This window comes from Colletes gigas, unplaced genomic scaffold, assembly GCF_013123115.1.
Source record: "Colletes gigas isolate AHSC1104 unplaced genomic scaffold, ASM1312311v1 Colletes_gigas_Sc00131, whole genome shotgun sequence".
Classification (NCBI taxonomy): domain Eukaryota; kingdom Metazoa; phylum Arthropoda; class Insecta; order Hymenoptera; family Colletidae; genus Colletes; species Colletes gigas.
The window spans coordinates 22,510-43,740 of NW_025106755.1; the positions used below are offsets into that span (position 1 = coordinate 22,510).

Consider the following 21,231-nt stretch of genomic DNA (forward strand, 5'->3'; position numbering starts at 1 on the left):
AGAAGCCAAACAAGGAGTTGGAAGCATATCTCGGAAATAATTGTGTTGCGTTTATGTTTGATGAAATTCGATATGAACTCAATGGTGTGGAGATCGATCGTAACAGAAACGTTGGAATAACAAGTACCATCAAAACCTTCGTGTCCTCAACATTTGATAAATCGTTAATTTTACGGAATGCAGGATGGGTCACACAATCAAACATACCGACAGGTTACTTTAACTTTTGCGTACCGCTAAACATGTTGTTGGGTTTTTGCGAAGATTACAAGCGTATAGTAATCAATGCTCGTCATGAGCTCATTCTTATACGCGCTCGCAGCGATAACAACAGCGTCGTTGCAAATTCCGCGCTGGAGCCAGAGATCGAATTACTAAAGATACAGTGGCGAATGCCTCGCATTATACTGAACGATACGAATAAACTATCGATGTTGCGGATTTTGGAAAGCGGGCAATACCTAAGCATGAGTTTTCGTTCGTGGGACCTGTACGAGTACCCATTATTGCAAAGTACAACTAAACATTCGTGGGCCGTTAAAACTGCAACTCAGCTGGAGAAACCGCGATATGTAATTTTTGCGCTGCAGACTGGTCGAAAGAACATCATGTCTCAAGATGCGAGCAACTTCGATGCATGTAACTTGACCAACGTGAAACTTTATCTAAACTCTGACTTTTATCCATACGATGACTTGAATCTCGATTTTGATAAAAACAGATATGCTATTCTTTTTGATATGTATGCACGTTTTCGTAAAGCTTATTACGGATACGACTGTTACGAAACGCTTTGCAACAGAGACAACTTTTCGTTGTATGGACCATTTGTAGTAATCGATTGCTCGCGACAGAACGAATCAATCAAGAGCGCAACCGTAGATGTGCGAATAGAATTTGATTGTAAAGAAAACGTACCAACAAATACTACCGCGTATTGTCTTATTTTGCATGATCGTGTCGTCGAATACTGTCCACTGTCCAACGTTGTGCACAGAATCACATAAATTGCAGCATCAGCAGTATCTGTAGTATTTAAGAGCTGGGCACATCATATTGCGGTATAGTTTCAAAGATATTGTTGCGATGGTACCAACGTTTGTTGACATACAAGGATTCTTCCACAACGACAAGTTTGTCGTAAAGGAAGTTGCAGTGCTGAGAAAAGGAAGCATTATCGCACACTATATATTCCAAAGACCATTTACTTGGAGTGCGTTGTCTGTAGCCGATAAATCCCAGGCTGCTTGGGTGACGAAGAACGTCCATGGATTGTCATGGAATGAGGATGGTTTCGTTCCACACCACGAAGCAAAACAATTGATTACAGCGGCAGTTGTGGGTGACGATCCAAGTACTCTCGTATATGTGAAAGGATCCCAAAAACGAGACTGGTTGGTAGATTTGGTGGAGGAACATGTGCCAATCGAGACCATGGATGCTGTATATGAAGATATCGGGTCGTTTAGAAGAACTTGATAGCGATAATACATTTCGATCTTTGGTAAAACTATGGAAAATGTATGCAATCATGCCCGATAAATATTGCTTTGAAAGTAGAGCAGAGAAACATTAGATTTCAAAAGACATCTAATTTCTTTCCCCCCTCCTTCGTAGCAATTTTGTAAAATTATGAACTTTCGGAATACATCTTACGAATCTTTTTAACGTTTTGCAAGCTTCAAAAAAAATTTATATAGTTAATGAAATGAGATGTGTGATGAGGGATGGGGGAGATGCGGTGTGGTGACATTGATCATAGTACCATGTATATAAATTGTTTTTTATTGCATATATGTTTATAATGGAAAAAATATATTAATAATCACATACAATGATTGGACACGCTGGTATTGCCATGGGCGGGGTATGTAATACTGCTGTAACGCACGTTACACAATTCTCAAAATTACCCCTCGAATACATGCGGCTGTGGCATAGCCTACAGGTGGCTAGGGCATGGGCCCGTGCATAGCCCGCCACTAGCAGATGCACGGGCTCTCTTATGTATTCCGCAGCTTCCCGTGGCGGAAGTGTATGAAAACACCCTTCGCATATTCGAACTCCCTCATCGGTGTCTTTCCAACACATGCCTCCCCGCAAACAGGTGCGTTGTCTGATGAGGTGGTATACATCTGTAGGCAGCACCGCCTCCGCATATGTATTGCTGATGTGTCGATCATCATAGGTGATGATTCCGGCTGTGGGATGAGAATGTTCATATTAGAATATTATGTTGGACTATTTTGATAAAAAATAAATTCTATCTGCTTACATACCGAGGTCCCATCTATCTGCAACCATTTTTTCACTCCTCACTTGTTTTTTACTTTTACGTTTTTTCACAGATACACTTTTTGAAAAAAAAATGACGCGGGCTGGTTGTACAACGGTTTATATAGTAAATTATTCAGGTGGGGGGAGGACTTGGTCTTCTTAGGAACAGCGGTGGTACTCGCTTGTATCTGCTAACGTTAGTAGAATTGCATGCTCCAAGCTTCTCCCACAGCATTCTGCAAATTTTGCGTTCTTCGCAATCGAGAGCATCATCGTGAGACAATGTTACCGAGGTCTGTGTTTGAGTTACAAAACATATGTATACTGGTGCGCCTAAGACGGTATTTTATAATGCCCCCATGGTAAGGTCTCGGTTGAATATGGTACAATATATCGTTTGTCGTCGTGCGGACTCAGAGCAATTTTTGTTTCTGATATCGTGTACACTTCATGCAACGTGGATCTTATACACGATTGGTGGCAAATCTTTTCAACCTCGCCCATCAAACATTGCACATAATCATCGTATGTTATAGTTCGTGCTACAACATTACTCTTGACACCTTTCACCTTCTTCGTATCGTTCTTGCCATCGACTTGCATGGCGTACATCTTTGCTCTCAGTCCAACAAATTCGGTCATAATCGCACCATTATTTTCGTCTTTCATTAAACCTGGTATCTTCTTATTGACAAGCGGAATACCATATCGATTATCTGAGGGATAATCGCTCGTGTCAAATCGGGCAATGTCACGTATCATAAGTTCATAAATATTGTCACACTCGATGTGATAAATTAAACTGTCTGTATCGGTGTACATAATTTTACATTTATCGCTATGTGTGGGTAACATGTAGTCGTGATGGAATTCATACAAACAAACCTTAGATATATCTAGTATACACATACCCACATAGATTGGTTTGTTCAATTTTACGGACAGTTTGCGCAGCTCGATTGCAACTAAGTTTTCCGAAAATATGCTGCGACTGTGAAAATTTGGTTTAGCGATCAATGCCGCCGCACCATATCTCCCTTCCCATTTTGTTACTAATTTTACATCTACATGATTGCGCACATTCTCCATAGTTTTACCAAACACTGCATTGTTCATTAACTTGTATAAATTTTTCTCAAAATCATTTGTGGCAAGAGTTCTAAACTTTGTATTTAGTTCGATGTAATCGCGAAGCCATGGCGATTGTGAAAACTGTAATACGCGGTGAACTTCAGTTACGCGAAGGCCGTGAAGAATACATTGCTGCAGATTGCGGTAATGTATTACGTAACGATTCTTATCGTATAGAGTCGCGAGGAGCTTTTCCTGGCGCTTGCCGGGCGGTTTATCGCGCGTTGGGCAGAACGGTAAATCTGTGTGTGCCTCATGCAGATGTTGTGGATACTCCAGATCGACTTCCAAAATATACCCCATCGTTGAGTCTAACGCTATGGCCATTACATCTATATCTTTGTTGTTGACCCACTGAAAATTGGCGTATGGCAATGGCTGACACATTGCCCAGCCGTACAAATTATTTACATCGAAATACATTAAATATGACGACGGTTGCGATGCATCGTACGACTGCATGTACTTGTTGTTGGCTCGTGCGCGTCTGTTGGAACATTGACTTAAACCACCGCGTATACCACGTTCGATGAATAGGACCATGTCGATATCGGTAAGAAGTTCGAAATTGATACGTGTATGCTTCAGCATGGCATCCCACGTAAAACCTGGCAGAGTATAATAGTGCGCGGGATCGAGTCCGTAACTTGTGACGCAACTATTGCGAAAATTTTCAAAAATATCTGCCAACAGCAAGACATCAGTCTTTAGATACAAATCGCTATACTCGCCGAGCGTTTGAATGGAGAACCGCGTCCACACGTTGACGGCGTGTTCGTAGTCATTTTCGGATACTGTATCGCCAGTCAAGGAACTGTAAAATGAATTGCGCGATGGCAAACATGATTGCTCCAACTTTTCGACACAGTCAATGTACTCGTACGGGAACACCCCTTTCCGTGTCAATAAATCAAAATCTTCCGTAGATAATTTTTGAAACTCAGACCGTGTAATTTGAAGTTTATCTTTACTAAGAAAAGATGCCAATTTCTCGAGACTTGTATTTAAAAATTTAAACGAATCGATGAATTGCAATTTTATGCGCTTGCGCGAGTTCCATTCTTCATCCGTGCATTCAATGTATTTTGTAAATGAAATGTACTTCTCTTTTGTTATCGGCAATACAGTGACGTCGCCCTCAAATGCCGTGGCTATCTCCTTGATAATAAAATGTGAATCATAACCGGATAAATTGTGAAAAACCACGGGGATGACAAATGCGTCTTTATAATTTAGATTGTGATTTGAATGTGCGGGGCCTCTGTACCGACCGGTCAAATGACAATGATCGCGTACCCGTTTGTCATCTTGTGCAAACGGTCTTTCACATATGTGACAGTGTGCTGCAGTATTAAAATTTTGCAATTGTTCAGTTGACAAATTTTCCATGGGTACATTGGTCGATAAAATGGACTTTACACGATGCGACAAATCTTTGAGTTGTCTCACAAACCATGACACGCAGTCAGGATCGCGACGATATTGAAACGTAGATAACGAGTCGTCGTACGAGCACCGCACATAGTATCCCACACTAAATACACGATGATGCTGGTATGTGTATCTTGGCGCTTCTCGATCAGTATCCGTTTTCTCCAGGATGCATTCCAGATCGGCATACACGATAAACGGAACACGCTCTTTCCTGCTGTAGTTGCTGAAGCTGAGCCACTTCCTACCATCATCATTTGGTAATATGATTGCACAATCATTCATCTTCTCACAATCCATGGTGTGAGCTTCCAGCTTCTCATTTGAACTAAAGTAGTGCAAGCATCTGCAATATGAGACATAATTTTGGATTTATCTGCGATAAGAGACATAATTTTTATCTAAGAAAAAATATTTAAAAAATTTATTTTATACATACCTATCACAAAAGTATTTTCGACCATTATGTTTACTCAATTGCGTGCTCACGAGACGAGATAAATTCTTGATCCATGCGAAATGTCCCACGCCGTTTGCTCCTTCTAAATACAACAAATTGACATGCCTCTCCATCTTCTTATCGGCGACTCGTATCGGTAGCACCTTCTTATTCTCAATGGTATAGACGTTGATGGAGATGTTGTTAACATGTTCAAACTTTTTAATTTGGTTCAAAGTCATTGGAAATTCAATATCCTGGATATTCAACACTGTTGTATAATGAGGATATGTCGATGCCCGATATATGTGATTTTTGGCTGGATGCAGAGCAGCCACCACTGACCATGCGAAACATGCATTGTCCGTCGAGCATACGCTGATTACAGCTTTCTTTAGTTGTATCTCACGCGGTAATTGTATGGTACATCCTGCCTTCATCGGCATAAATTTATTTGCATTAACAGTTAAATTAAGTATACGCGACAGCGCCCACCCACTATCGCGTTCCTGAAACTCGTCTAAGGATGCTAGAATGGGTTCGATGACGCGTAAATCATACCATTCGCGTAGGTCAGACAAGCGAAACAGTTCACAATTTTTTGTGTTAACACTTTTGTTTGCACATTTATTACCAGCCACAAATTCACCGTTAAATATAGTATTTATTTTTACACTGTCATGTTTCAGCACAATGTTCCACACATGATTTGAGTACAATGTCCCTAGCATCTTCGAGAAAATTGCGGGGCTCTATGTGGTTAGAATTTATCACCACACCGGTCAATATACGGTTAACGAAAGCCGTATCAATTTCACGCCATCTGAGTCTTGCACTGTGTCCAGCACCCACATGTACAAATCGAATGCGTGTCGAATCTTTCAGACTTTCCAATCTAGCGATACGAGCAATCAGCGATTGTTTTTCACCGATTGAGAGTCGCGGTCTCTTGATTCGACTTCGTTCCTCCAACGAATTGAGATAATCATCAAATCGATGTTCCCATAAATTGTATTCATCCTTCGACCTTAATTGAGCGGCCTGCTCGTACAGCTCCTGCTCTTGATGACTCATACTACCGTTTTTGCGTTGCCGTACACAATGATGCTTGCGATATATTACAAAAATCTGTGCCCCGATTATACTCTCGGTGATGCTTGCGACATATTACAAAATCTGTGTCCCGATGATGCTCTCGGTGATGCTCCCGATATATTAAAGAAATCCCCGTCGTCGATTGCAATGTTATATGCTTTGTAGAAGTTGCAAGTTTGGACGTGTTCAAGGTAATCTGTAAACGCTTTTGCATAACTTGCACTTTTCGCGAGTTGCAACGAGTTGCTAATTCCGACGTGTATCTGGTTGAAAAAGTATTACGTAAGAAGGGGAACAGTGTGTACGTAAAATGGCTAAGACTCAATAACTCGCACAATTCATGGATCCATAAAAGTAATGTTTTATAATCATTTGTTGCTTTAATAAATATATCATATTTTAAAGGCATCTAATTTCCTTTCCCGCGCCCATAATGCTCGTCAATGTTATACGTTCTGCTGAGGTTGCATTTTTGCACGTGTTCATGGTAATATAAAAGGTATTTGCAAACATTGCACTTTTCGCAGAAGAACACGTGACATCAAAAATTCCTCTCCCCCCCGCACTATGCCCCACCCGCTTCGCATGATACACATATTTTTTTTATGTGCTGCACACTCGTTTTGATAGTATCGCCGTCGCCGTCGTCGTGAAACGTTATGGATTCTACAAACATGAATTACTACATTTCTCGCGAAACGGTGTGCATAAGTCGCGAGTAAGTGTTATTATCATCATTTCCTTAGCGTTATTACTTACCTTTCATTCTTTACATACTTTTTCTATATGTTGCGATAGCAATAAACAACGTTCGACGCCTTATATACTGGGGAGGAGGTTTGCCCTCACATCCACGGCATACAAGTACCTGGATATTAGAATCGCGGTAGGACCTGTGTCCGCTGTGGAAATTATTCTTGGCGATACTCGAGGAAATGTGTTGTTGTTGCCACACTCGACATGGACGACATTGATCCAGAAACGCGAGGATATCGAACAACATGTAAAATCAGCTCCTTCTCCAACGTCATTAACGATTTGTGATTTGGTGCTTACAGTGGTTACAATGCGTGGCATGAACCTTGTGCAAATGAAATTGTATGATGCCTGCATGTATATGAAACCATCGACTGTATTATTTTTATTCGAACTGGAACTGTGTGTCGAGCACGCGTATTCGTGGCTGTGTCAAAATACGCACTATGTCAGCGAGAAATATAAACAATTTGTAACTATATTAAAACGGAACAGTATTGCGCATAAACATGAGGCCGTCAAAATCCTTCGTGAATATTATGATAAAAATTCTCCTGCGGATTGCGAGCTGTTGACATTTGCAGTGGATAATATGTTATACGATGCTATTAATAATTAAATAAAAAATATATCTAATTTTGTAATTACATAATTTATACTCTCACTGAATTGTAATAAAAGATTAAATATATAAATTTTATAAAAAATAGCAAAAATATCTTTCCCCCCTTTTACCGACATCTGACAATTACCTCTTTCTGATAATTACCAACCATTGATACCAATTACCGACCATTGATAATAATTACCGACCGTTGATACTAATTACCACCCCAATTACCGACCCTCCCCCTCCCCGCACCGCCCCAAGCGACCCTCCCCCAACCCCGCCCCCACCTCCGACGGACCGCCCGCCCAACAGATCCTCCTTCATTTTGTGGCTTACATTTAGTGGCAGACCTTACGAAGGATTGACCACATCGTTTGATCCAATAAAACTCGCAGTTCCTTTCAGAACTAATCTTCTATTCATCCATCTATAGTACGTAACTCTGTCAATGCAATACTTTTAGTACTTAATTATTCCTATTTCACCGTACGATCTAGTACAGTATCTCTTTGTATTTGCATATTGTTTCAACCGGGTAGTTGAGCCTATGTTATAGCACGAAGAAAATTAATTTGACTTTTTCATATTGGAATATTTTAATGAGAAATGTAAAATTTAAATCGATCTGGTCGTACAAAGAGATTCGGTTTTGAAAAAAAGGAAAGAACAAAAACATAGGATTTTTTGAATCTAGGACACCTCTTGAATCAGTCTGATCCATAGTTGTCGCATGTATTGAAACTCATTTCAATTGTAGCATAGATAAATAACCCTTTACTGTTCAAGACATTTTTTAATTATGTTTCGTTCAACTATTTCCTATAAATATACCCTGTTGATTTTGTCTATTTCCTTATCGTAGTCATGAACCCATTGTAATATATTATAGCAAATTATTTTTTGCAGTCTGCGGGCTTGTGATAGTGCGGGTTTAACAGTTTCATATTCTTGAAAACGTTTTACAACCTTTGTGGTAATACACAGTGTGGTACATAACTGTAGCGCTGCTCACATTATTTAATGTTTTGGAGTTTTTAGTTAGAATGCAAGAACATTAATTATATAAATTTAAAGAGTATGCTAAACAATGAGTTTCAAACAGTTACTTTTGCATAAAGAGTCAGGCAACTAAAATATTATGTGTTAAATATAATAATAACAACAATGATATAGTTGTGATATGTTTATATTTTTTAATAATCTATAGGTCCCCTCCTTTATTTGATTCTTTTTGTATATTTATCTCCTAGTTAATTTGTAAAAATAGTGGAAATTTTCCGAAATTTGGTTCCATAACTAATTCGTGTTCATTTTTATAATTCTTTAGTTCTTCGTATAATGTTTTAGGAGTTATAATAAACAGTGAGACTATGTTGTGGCAGTTTCTATATATTTTGAGAATTCGCGGCTCGTCTGGTTCGTTAACACGTTAATGGTAATAATTTGTTGGTTAACTATGGACTCCCTTTCAAGTCGCGAGATATAAATGAATTAGTTTGTACAGTAACTGAGTTCATTTTTTCTTATATTTTATCAATCATTATTCTCTCCTAACTTTGGAGGGAATGTAACGAACTATTGAAATTTTTTATAGTGTCGCTAATTACTTGAACTTGTGACTTTAATAAGGTTTGAGTTTGAGTTTGAGTTTGAGTATGAGTTTGTTTGTTATTATTTATTAAAGTTTTAATACTGTCTTCGTAAAATTTTGCATCATCGGCATCGGAAGTACTGTCCTCCGCTCACTTGAAGTCCCGCGGAAGGAATGCGGGAGAAGTAGAAGGGGCACACGTATTCCCACGCACACATCGGTCTCTAGCTCGCTATTCGTCGCGGCAGTTACACACACATGTGGACTGCCTGAGAGCAAGTGAGCAAGACAGATAAATGGGCGGTCCGACTCCCCTTGCCCCTGTGCCGTCTTGCGGGACTTCAAGTGAGCGGAGGACAGTACCTTTCGGGTCATTTCAGAAAATATGACATCTCGTTTAATAAGCCACGTTTTTTTTCTGATAACTACTGTAGGAATTATTTGTAATAAATTCCCCGTGGATGGGTGTCGAGGTATCAGACCAATTAATGAAAGGTTTTTATAAAACAATAATATTTATTATGTCACAAAAACTTAGGATTACTACGCGGTTATACACACTTGTCACTCGAACTCTCTGGTGTCTCGGGAAAAACCTTCTGCCCGCTGCGCGCTTTTCCTGCGGCTTATATTCATTCTCTCATTCATTTTCTTTCACTCTTTCTTTCATTCTTTCTTTCACTTTATTTCGTTCACCCTAGATGCAGTCATCAGCCATTCGAAAGACGCATTCGGTCACGTTCGCCTCGAGCCCTGGGTGGCCACTCGCTCTCCGTTCACACGATAATCTCAAGTACTCTGTCCCAAACACTTTTCTTTCACACCTCGGCCAATCTTACCAAAACACGCTGCGTTCGTTCTGTAAAGGATCCACTCGAAACATTCCTCAGCCATACTAGTTAATAAACATTCATCCGACATATTCATTCCTACACTCGGCCATCCTACAATGATATCTGACCTCGGATATCCGCACAATTATTCTCTTCTGTATCGTAATCAGGCCACCCCGAATGCAATATTCGTCCGTCGGTTCCGCCTCGATCCTTTGGGTGAGTCTTGCAACGTCCTCGTTTTTGGCCTGTGCCCTTTTCAAGCGCGCGGTCACGCTGTCCTCGTCCTCACACACAAACATACACTGCGGCCGGGGGTACCGGCTAAGTGCATCCACGTGCAGCATGCTCTTACCCGAACGATGTTCTATAGTATATTGAAATTCCTCCAACAATAGGGCCCACCTCGCCACGCGCACACACAGGTCTCTTTTCCGCATAGTTAACGCAAACGCCTGGCAATCCGTTACAATCTTAAATGGGATCCCCAGCAGTTATACTCGAAACCTTCGCAATGATTTTATTATCGCTAGTACCTCTAATTCATAACTAGCGTATTTCTCCTCCGCCGAATTGGTTTTTTCCGCTGGCATAATAAATCGGATGTAACGCGCCAGTGACACTATCACGCTGGAGTAAAATACTGCCGAACCCGAAACTCGAAGCGTCAGTATGTAACTCCGTTTCTGCGCCTAACGCGAACAATCGGAGCACCGGTTTTTCTACAAGCGCCCGTTTCAGCTCTCGAAATGCGTTGGTTTCTTCTGACTCAAAGCGAAATTTATACTCAGATCTCAAGAGGTTCGTGAGCGGTCTAGCAATCAGTGAGTATTGCGGGATGAACTTTCTAAAATACCCTGTAAGGCCCAAGAAGCTTTGTACTTGTTTTATCGTCTTTGGCTCCGGAAATTTCGCTACAGCCTCGGTCTTGCGCACAGACGGTCGTACGGTCCGGTTTTCAATAATGTACCCAAGATACTCTATTTTGTTTTGTAGAAACTGACTCTTTTTCCAGTTAATATGTAATCCGGCTTCACTTGCGACTTTTAATACGGCTTCTAAATTAATAACGGCGGTCTCATAATCTGAAGCTACAATTAGCAAATCATCAAGGTAAATCAAAACTATTTTTCTATGTATTAATTTCCGGAATATGGCATTAATGTATTTCTGAAACAGGGACGGAGAGTTACAAAGCCCAAGTGGCACTTTTAAAAATTCGTACTGCCCATCAGGGACTATGAAAGCGGTGTATTTCTGTGACTCTGGTCTAATCGGAACGTGGAAGAATCCATTTTTCAAGTCTAAAGTGGTATATATCCTCGCATCTTGCAGAGAATCTAATTGGTCCTCGATGAGGGGAAGCGGATAACGGTCTCGAACTATCTTTCTGTTTAACTGTCGGTAATCGACACAAAGCCGGGGCGTGCCATCCTTCTTCTTAACCAGGACTACCGGGCTCGCGTACTCCGACAACGAAGGTTGAATGATTCCGTCCCGTAACCATTCTCGGACTATAGTATTAACTATTTCGCGCTCCGATATGGACAACCGCCTCGCCCTTTGATATACCGGCTCTTCGTCCTTCAGAACCAACGACATTTCGACGCCGACTTCGCGGTTTCTATTCGGCCGGTAGCTTTCTACCAAATATTCTACCCTGCTTTTAAGCTGCGCATCCGCTATATGAGAAGTGTCTATATTCTCCTCGGCAACAACGTCTATTCTTAGCACGTCCGCGACATCCGAACCGTCGGGGCTAGCCTCGCGCAATCCTCGGATCTCTATAACTTCCCCTTTAATGCGAATCTCCATCGTCTTCAGGAAATCTGTCCCCAACAAAAGATTGTACCGCATGAGAGAATCTGGAACGACATGGATATTTATCGGATAAGAAGTGTCATCTATCGAAATGTTCGTGTTAAATTGCCCTAACGTTTTATTGGCTAATGATCCTATCCCGCAAAAACTAATTTTATTTTGTCGTAGTGGTGGGAAACCTAGCTCCGAGTGAGCAGCCGCTCGCATCAGTGTAATATCACTGCCGGTATCGATAAGTGCCATTATTTCACAATCGCCAATGTTAACTACTTTCGCATAGTTATTCTTTGATGTTTGTGGCGTATTGGACGGATGGCTGTCCGCTGCGGCTGATGACCTCCTGGGACAATTGACGGCAATGTGCCCGAACTCCTGGCACGCGTAGCACTTTGTTCGTTGTGCCCTCAATGGGCATCCCGCGGCGCTGTGTCCTCTTGCCCCACAGTTATGGCACCTTGCGACCGGCGGTTCCAAAGCTGCTACCTGGCCCTGCGGTCGTTTCCACGGTTCGGTGTCCCTCGGTTGCTCTCGTCGTCCTTGTCTGACCTCTGCTGGCAACTCCACCTTTTCAAAAGCAGCCAGCACAGAGCTTTTATTTTGGAACCTCTGAATGCGTGCCTGGTTCCGTAGCACAGTATCGGGAATACCCTCAATAATTTCATCCACCAGTTCTGCCTCGTCCTCGATGGGGATTCGATTCGCCAGAACTACCTTGTGGTGGAAATATTCGCAAAAGGGTTCTCCCTTTTTCCAGATCTTTGCTCAAAATTCCTCCTCCTTGTTGCTTTGCTCGGTTGGTAGCGGTACATCGCCTGCAACTCCTGTATACATTCTTCAAATGTCAATTGAATGAACTCCGGCTTCGAATGGAACCATTCTAGAGCCCTCCCTTTTAATCGGGAGCCAATTAGGATTCGGCATTCGGAGTCGTCCAACTCGTACGATGTCCTGAGCAGAGTTATCTGTTTCTCCCATCTCTCATAGCGATCCCGGTCTCCGTCAAAATAGTCCAGAAGATCCGCGATTACAGTGATGCCCACCTTTTTAGTGGTGCTACCTCGTTCTATTGTTCCTGGCGCCACGTTTAAGGACTGCATTCCCCGCATCATCTCCATCTGGCGCAGCATAAGCTCACGCTCTTGTCGCCAATTTCACTGTTCTACAAATTCAATTTTTTTTTCGGTTTTTCAATACCCACTAGGTGATTCTTGTAGAGCTTTGTACCCTAAACACGAATCTGAAAATGGAATTGCTGTATCACCCTCAGTTTTCGAAAAACACGAGTTTTTGTGAAAACGTATAATTTTGGGCAAAAGCAAGGTATTACGCGAAAATTAAAAACATCAGAGAGTTCCAATTAATCTTAAAAGATAGAGGAGAGATTCCTGAATATACTAACATCGATAGTTATAATATTTTGTACTTTTGAACGGTTGTAAATGATCGCCAAAGTTTGAAAAAGTGTCGAAGTACATACTTTATACACAATACTTTTACATATTTACGAAAAGTTCTTTACCTGACACGAAATCTATACACAGGATCTGATTCTGCAGACATTTATGAAGAAGAAACTGTCCAACAGAAGTGTAAAAGCTATTCTCAATTGCCACAGGTCGAGAAAATGTGTATTTGCAACGCGTGCACGACGTTTTACCGCCACGCGGCCATCGCTTGCTTATCTCGGCGCGGCAGTGCCGTAGCTACCGATAATTTCAAATCGCAATTTGAATCGTACCCTTTTTATTATAAAATTTTAAAAGATTCCAATCGATTCTTCAAAACGCTGGTGAGAGAAAAGGAGGTTACTACTCGCTAGGAGGGGGAGTAGAAGGACGATTAGAACTGTCAGATTCATCTGGAATTCATATGGTTTGAGCAAATTAGTGTGATATTTAACCAATTTTGTTGAATATTTGAATTTCGGCAGATTGATTAGAAAAAAGCCGAATAATTTTATAAGGTCCCCTCCCAGCATTACTCGCAAGATTTTTGGGTAAACCCGTTGGGATTCGATTATTTTTAATTGTTGCAAGGTCATTAACTTTAAATTTGATTGGATTTATTTTCCTATAGAGGTATTCTTTGCTACGTGATTTCGAATCAATAAGCTTTTCGCGAGGCATTTGGAAAGGTGTATTAAATTTAAATTTTAACGATCTTATAAACTATCATGAAATTCTGGATCTTGCCTTATAGATGAAGGCAAATAAGGTTTTTGACGCGAATAGAAGATCGTATGGCGCATAGCGAGTCGACTTATGTACGCCTGTGTTATAACTAAACGTTGGAAAAGTTATGTAGGAGTCCCAGTCTGTTTGTTTCTTATTTACACATATAGTATTTGAGGTAATCTTTTAAGGTTAAGTGGGATCTTTCGAGGACTCCATTTGTTTGGGGATGATAAGGTGTAGTCGAAATGTGTTTTGTTTAAAATAGGTTGCTCATTTCCTTAATGAGGTTTGACATAAAATCTGGACCTTGATCGGTCAAGAATGTTTGGGGAATACCGAAATAAAGAAATACATAATACAGAGTAATTTTTCGACTATCGTCTGTGCTTCGTGATTTGGGATTGGAGTCCACTGCAAACGAATACTTTGTCAAATCGTCTTAAGCGGTGATAATTAATCGATTTCCTTGTTCAGTTATGGGTAAAGGTCCCCTCCTACTATATCGATAGCTAATCTTTGGAAAGGTTTTTCTGCAGTAGTTGTGATCTCCATTGTTGGTTGCTTTGTGGGTTTGAAATTGGTTTTACATTGGTTAGTTGACAGGACCGACAAGTTTTAATATAATTTCTAATGTCACCTTTCATTGTAGACCAATAATAATTGTTTAAATAATGCGTTAATTCGTTAGTAAGAAACGGCGGTTAAATTCTGGCGTGATCTATAGAAAAAAAGGGGACATTTCTTATACGGTGTTATCCTCAGTTTACGCGACGTTCCAGAGCCTTCTCTGCGGCGTAACATGCTTCGGGAGCAATACCGTGTAGAAAAAATCCAAATTTACCTTCGATAATAGTCACGCGGTCGGCCCAGTAACGGTTCCATGAGAACAGGTGTTACTACGCCGAAATAACAGAAAGGATACAAAATTAATACGAGACAGACAATTTCCCCTCTCGCGACCGCGGACAAGAGGGTCTGTCTCTACGATCACTCGCTTTCTGGTTCTCGACGAGTTTGGACCTCCAGAGCCGACTTTGTCTAATACCGCGATCGCTATATACGATCAGTTAGATCCGTCTAATTGTATCGTTGCACCGCTGAACCGACACGGAACGATAGCAAGACTGCTGCGGATTCGAATGAATTTAGCCAAGTCGAATTTCGTACCTCACGGTTTCGTGCGTTTAGCTCGATCACTGCGGTGAACGAACCACCTGGACACGGAAAATTGTCTCAAAACTTGAGCAATTGTCCAAAAAACAATTGGTGGCTGAATATAATCAATTAACACTCGAATAGTGGTTGATTATCGCCACCGTTGCGTAGGAAACACGTACCGCTGTAATCAGCGGTCGTGTACTAAAAATCACAGTTGCACGGTGATAAAAACCCACCTATAGGGCGCCTTTGTAGCGAAATACCCTGGGTGGGATCGCCGTTCCAGGGTCGAATCGGAGCTTGGGATAACACCCCTATAGGGGCCTTCTTGGCATATACCCTGGGTGAGCTCCCAGCTGGTTTCGACCTGCACGAACGTGGTTTCCGAAACGCAAGTGCAAAATATACACGTACCGTTTTAGTAAGCGGTCGTGCAGGAGGTACCGAGAGAGTTTCTCGATCCTCCTTTGATTGTTGCACGGTGCTAACACCCACCTATAGGGGCCTTATTGGCGCATTCCCTGGGTGGAATCGTCGTCCTCCAAGGTCGAGTCAGTGCTTGGGATCACACCCACATAGGGGCCTTTTGGCGTATTCCCTGGGTGGACTCCCAGCAGACTTCGATCTGCTCAAGCGTGGTTTGTGGATCGCCAGTGTGTACGGACACTAGGCGTAGAACGACGCTCAAAGGGCGCGGTGGTGTAAGAACCTTAACAAACAGACGCTTCTAGCGCAGTTAAGGGACTGCATCACTCCGGTCCTGTACGGACCAGGGGACGGTGAAGTGCCGCGGAGCAGACAACATTCGAAGCCTTACAACCTCCGCCCGTTGTCCACTCCTGCAATAATCAAACTTTGCAGTCCAGAAAAAATCGAGATTAGAATCTCGCCTTCCCATACTGCAATCTCGATCACACGAGAAACGTTCAATCATACAGTCCACTATACAGCTGCTTAACGCTGTGTAAGAATCCCGCTTCTGTTTACCATAAACAGAGTAAGGAGCGTGTGGATTGAAGCGAGTCCGACAACGCGACGAGCGTTGTCAAGTATTTACAGCCGAATTTCGGTCTCTTTTTGTTACAGAAGACCGAGACAAGAGCCGTAGTGGCCAAAGACCACGGCCAGGTTTTTTACGAGCTCGCCATCGGGCTCGGTTTTTCCTGGCGCTTTTAAATTTAAATTTCTTTATTTTGTTTTGTTTAATTTTGGTTTTTTTTTCTTTTAATTCTCAATTTTAAATAAACGGCCTAGTCGATTGACTAGACGAAAGAAATTTATTCGTGTACCATTCACTTTCACCCACATTCCCACTCCCTGGTAATTCGTACTCATCGTTAAAGGGTGAGAGTGAGAAGGTTTTATTCAAAACAACTCGCACCTATTTTAACAATAATAATATCTTTCCTTAACTTTAGAATACGTGCGATTAAAACCACAATACAATGACCGGATAATTTACTATCGTGACATTCCTTGAGAATGGTTTGTATTTCGTCGCGATTTTTGGGGATAATTTTTGCTGTATTTAAAAATTTAATAGTGTTAGAAGGAAAGGAGAATTTAATCATTTCGTTAAAGTCCATTTTTCCGTTTGGGTGGTACTAAAATAAAGTCCTCTGATTTCATTGAGTGTTGAAGAATCTTAAAAGTTTCAAATAAATTCCGGTAATCGAGTTTCTCATGATTAAAATTTTTAGGAAATAGAATTAATAGAGTTTGTTTATCGTTTTGTAACTTAAGTAATCCATTAGGGGTTGATTTTAATGCGGTTATATGAAAGTTTTCGACTACATAATCCGAGTCTTGGTTATCCTTGTCCAAATCTTCGGACCACGAAAGTATTATTGGACCTTTTAATTTTTCAAGAGGTGTTTCTTCCTTTCAGAAGTCGATTACGTCCATATTTGTATAGTGAAATTTAATAAAATCTTGATGTGTTCTATTAAATTTATTTGTACAAATAAAATTAATAGATTTTAAATTTTCTTCTTCTTCTTGATCAGGATGTAACCGCAATAAACCGTCTGCATTTGAGTTTACTCTTCCCGGTTTATATTTTATTACATATTTGTATTCGTTAAGACGCAGACGCCATCGAACGAGTTTCGAAGAGGGATTTTTACAATTAAAAAGCCATTGAAGAGGTCTATGGTCAGTGTATATTGTAAATTTTCTACCATAGAGATAAGGTCGAAAAATCGGCAAGCCCCTAGTACCATGGACTCATAGAAGGTTTAATAATACATACCGTGTTTTAACATTTTAAGGGATATCTATAGTATTTTACTTGAACAGGAGGATTGTCGGACGTCGGAACGGCTTAGTAACGGCTGCTTTAGTCGTAGTTAATATGTCGTCAGGGAGATAAAAAATATCTTCGAATTCATAACATAATTTTTTAATAATTGAGTCTTTTTCTTCAAGATTTAAGTGTTCGATACGTAAGTTTTTATCCAGCGATTTAAATCTATTTTCCTTCTTTTTTGAAACGATATTAGTTGAGTGAAAAATATGACCTTGTTGAGGGGGACGTAGTAAAAGAGGCAAATCGGATTTAGCGAATATCCTTATTCCTAGAGATCGATTAATAATTGTAGTCAAAGCTTCATTGCATTCTTGTTTGTCACTTTTACTAACGCGCAAGGATTATATCATTAATGATTTTCCTTGATCCAAGAATTGGTTTAAAATTATACCTTCTATCAAATACAGAGGGTTTATGACCGATATATTAGCTATCATTTCTGATCGCGGGTTTACAGATAATAAAGACTCGTTTGAACATTGATTTACATTTCGTTGTTGGGGAATTGAAAATGGAATCGTGTTTCGATTGAAATTGATAGATTTCGAAAATCGATTTGTTTATAATTTGCCCGTTCCTTGCTGAAACGGTCCGAGCTTGAGGTTCGGCATCGGTGACGGGATGCGCCGCGTTCCCGTTCCCTGTCCGGGCTTCGGCGACGGGGCCAGGAGGCAGTCTTCTGGGGCTGTCTGCTCCAAATCCATGCTTTCGTACTTTGGCATCTAAAAAGAAATAGAGAATGAATGAATGAAAACACAGGATAACGGTAATGAAACTTTAACCGAAACATGTCTAAATACGGTCTCGGTTTTCAAGCAGAATGTATAAAAAAGTGGTGTTCCCTGAAATAAAACAAAGAGGAACTGCATAATGCATGTGATATTATATACAAAAAATATGTAAAATGTATTACGTAACAAATTTGTAATTACACTACTTTCACCATGGCCGGCGCACACATACACACAGGGGTAGCGACAGTAAGCGACAAGGTACTTACCGGTCTTGTCTGCGCGACACCTCGATCATTTCTGCCGATGGAAGCTCTGCTATCCTCGAGGGTAGGCAAGGCTCAAACTACTATCCTTCTCAGTCACTCAATATTTCCTATTTCACTTGCACCAAGCAAGGGTCGAGCGATATGTCATCGGACACTCTAACGCTAGGTAATTGTTTAGAAAATGAATTCTACAATGAATTCTGTCTATATGTATATGTCTGTGACTCTGTTTGCGTCAGTCTCTTCAGATGCGTCAGATTTTTTCTCTTGTTTGTATTAATCGGCATAACAACCGACGACGACGACGACGACAAATAATGTACAATGTGTTAAGCTAAATCTAGTTCTGCATTGGTATCGTTATTAAACGCATTGCTGTCAAAGGTTCGAATATTCCGAAGTATGGAACTCGCCAAATACTACATTATGTAGGCTATTTAGCTAAATTCTTCTTCCGTCGACAATATGTTTTTTATATGATCGAATAATGAAATTTTTCGAAATAATGGCTGAAATCTTTTCTTTCCCACTTCTGATAATATCAATAAAGAAAATTGAAATAGAAAATGAATGCGTGGCCGACCGACCGCCTTACGGCGCGGCGGCGGCCGGTATAAGAAAATCTAACCCAGACCTAGTTCATAAAATATTAGTTACTAGGTAGAATAGTTAGGGTTGGGTTGGATTTTTTTATACCAGCTACTCAAATCGAGTTTTTAAGCACACCCGTTATTATACGCATCCATTGCCGGCCGCCTCGATCTATCTACAGAAACAATAAACAATCGGTGATTCAACGCTTACACACACACGCTGCCACAGGCACGTTCGTATAGATAGAATTCATTGTAGTAGTAGCAGCGATCTTTTTGAAGAAAAATCTCGGAAACTTAGGCCGAGCGGCGGTTATATGCATAGGAAAAAATTGTTCAAAATGTTGATTTCTACAACATCAAAAAATTCAAAAATCACATCGAAATCGATGATTTCACCCACCTTTTCTAAGTAATTACTCATAAAGAAAAAAAATGAAGTTACAATAATACTTTGCAGAAAACATCTCATAGCTAAAATCGTAAACACTAAGAATATTGTTTTCTAGAGTATCCTCGGCTGCATTCTACGGCATGTAACTAACTTTTTCAGCATTAATTTTACTAAGTTTTGTGTAAAATCGGATTTAATTTTTCTACATTCTTCTTGCAATGCCTTTTTTAAATCACTTTTTATTATAAATCGTATGTTTTCTAATCCTTATTTCTAATTCATGCGAAATATTCTCAATTACGTTTAGATCGGGTGATTGGAGAAGTGTATTGATAACTTTCGGACAGTTGTATATAATTGCCACATATATTTTCGGTCATTATCACTATAAAATTTAAATCAATTCAAAATTCATAATCTCTCGGCACTGATACTAAAATTCTTTTTTTTTAATATTCAAATATTCAAATAATCAAATTTGTTCATGTTCTCGTCAATAAATTACAAATTTCCTGTTCCAGCAGCTGATATACACCCCCAAACCACCACTGACCCCCACCTCCATGTTTAATAGTAGTAGGTGTTAGAATGCCAGGAGTTTTCCTGGCCTAACGGGGTCCGGATTACGAGGGAAAGGACTTTAGGAAAAAGTATATTAAAAATTGATGCACTTGATTTATATTTTCGCTTGGTCGCTTATCGCGGCCAAGCCGTTTATTTATTTTAAATTTCCTTTATTAATAACCAAAAAAAAAGAATAGGAAAAAAAAACCACCTCGACGTCAGCCAGACGTTGGGGGGAAAAAACCTACGGCTGCCGCTCACCCTCAGCCCTCGTTGTTTGGTCTGTAACAAGGAAAGACAAGGCTGGATTTTAATACCTTGTAACGCTTGTTGCGTTGCCCGTCTCGCTTTATTTCGCACGCTCCTGTCTGTGCTAGTCGCACTCAGGAGCGGGAATAACAGACCGTGCTCGTCGAACTGAGCGATGTCTATGTGGACTGTATATGTGAACGTTCTCGTAAACGGAGAAACGTTCTATCGCAGTGCGGAAGAAGAGATTTAATTTCTCAATTCTCCGCTTTTTTTGCGATGGTTGAAATGCCGCAGGAATGGACAACAGGTGGAGGTTGTAAGGCTCCAAATGTTGCTCAAATCCGCAGTTTCTCACCGTTCTCGTATGCGCACAAGGCGCGGTGTGGTGTAGCCCTTAACGGCGCACGAAACGTCTTACGTTTAAAGGAGCGTACACCACGGTGCTCTTTTGCGGTGCTCTGCGCACAGGGTACGTACACACTGGCGGTCAAGGAGCGTTGCTCGAGCGTGTCGGAAGCGGGAAGAATCCGGTTTTCTCCAGCTCCGACACGAGAAACGGCAAGCCCACCGGGGTATCGACCAAAGGTTACCCTGGGGGTGAAAATTCAAAACCGTGCGGACAATTCAATGTCTATCACGACCGCGTCAAATGCAGCAGTACGTGCGACAATTTGCTCTTCCACGGCCGCGAAGCTCAAGCGCTACGTGGAGAAAATCAGCCTCACACGACCGCGTCGAATGCAGCAGTCCGTGTGAAGGTCAGTACTGAGTAGGCCGTAGCCACTGGCTGAAACTGTACTTCCG

At 40.9% G+C, this 21,231-nt stretch overlaps 2 protein-coding genes across 2 annotated transcripts; both read right to left on the bottom strand.

Moving 5' to 3' along the window:
* Positions 1-2,003: 2,003 nt before the first annotated feature.
* LOC122404229 lies at positions 2,004-5,922 on the bottom strand. Its single transcript, XM_043408158.1, has 5 exons — positions 5,279-5,922; positions 2,665-5,185; positions 2,456-2,572; positions 2,280-2,294; positions 2,004-2,201 (listed from the first exon to the last, which is right to left on the bottom strand). Exons 1-5 carry the CDS (start codon positions 5,722-5,724, stop codon positions 2,004-2,006), a joined length of 3,297 nt encoding a protein of 1,098 aa, XP_043264093.1. The 5' UTR covers positions 5,725-5,922.
* A 5,380-nt stretch (positions 5,923-11,302) lies between these two features.
* Positions 11,303-13,093, bottom strand: LOC122404231. The gene is made up of 3 exons (XM_043408159.1): positions 12,770-13,093; positions 11,389-12,695; positions 11,303-11,333 (listed from the first exon to the last, which is right to left on the bottom strand). The coding sequence occupies exons 1-3, from the start codon at positions 13,091-13,093 to the stop codon at positions 11,303-11,305; spliced, it is 1,662 nt and encodes a 553-aa protein (XP_043264094.1).
* Positions 13,094-21,231: the final 8,138 nt, after the last annotated feature.

Coding starts and splice junctions, on each gene's coding strand:
- LOC122404231 (XM_043408159.1), bottom strand. CDS start 13,093: ATGATGCGGGGAATGCAGTCCTTAAACGTGGCGCCAGGAACAATAGAA. Junction 12,696..12,769: donor ACCGCTACCAACCGAGCAAA/GCAACAAGGAGG, acceptor TTCCACCACAAG/GTAGTTCTGGCGAATCGAAT. Junction 11,334..11,388: donor TTCATAGTCCCTGATGGGCA/GTACGAATTTTT, acceptor TCCCTGTTTCAG/AAATACATTAATGCCATATT.
- LOC122404229 (XM_043408158.1), bottom strand. CDS start 5,724: ATGCCGATGAAGGCAGGATGTACCATACAATTACCGCGTGAGATACAA. Junction 5,186..5,278: donor CGAAAATACTTTTGTGATAG/GTATGTATAAAA, acceptor CTCATATTGCAG/ATGCTTGCACTACTTTAGTT. Junction 2,573..2,664: donor ACGACGACAAACGATATATT/GTACCATATTCA, acceptor ACTCAAACACAG/ACCTCGGTAACATTGTCTCA.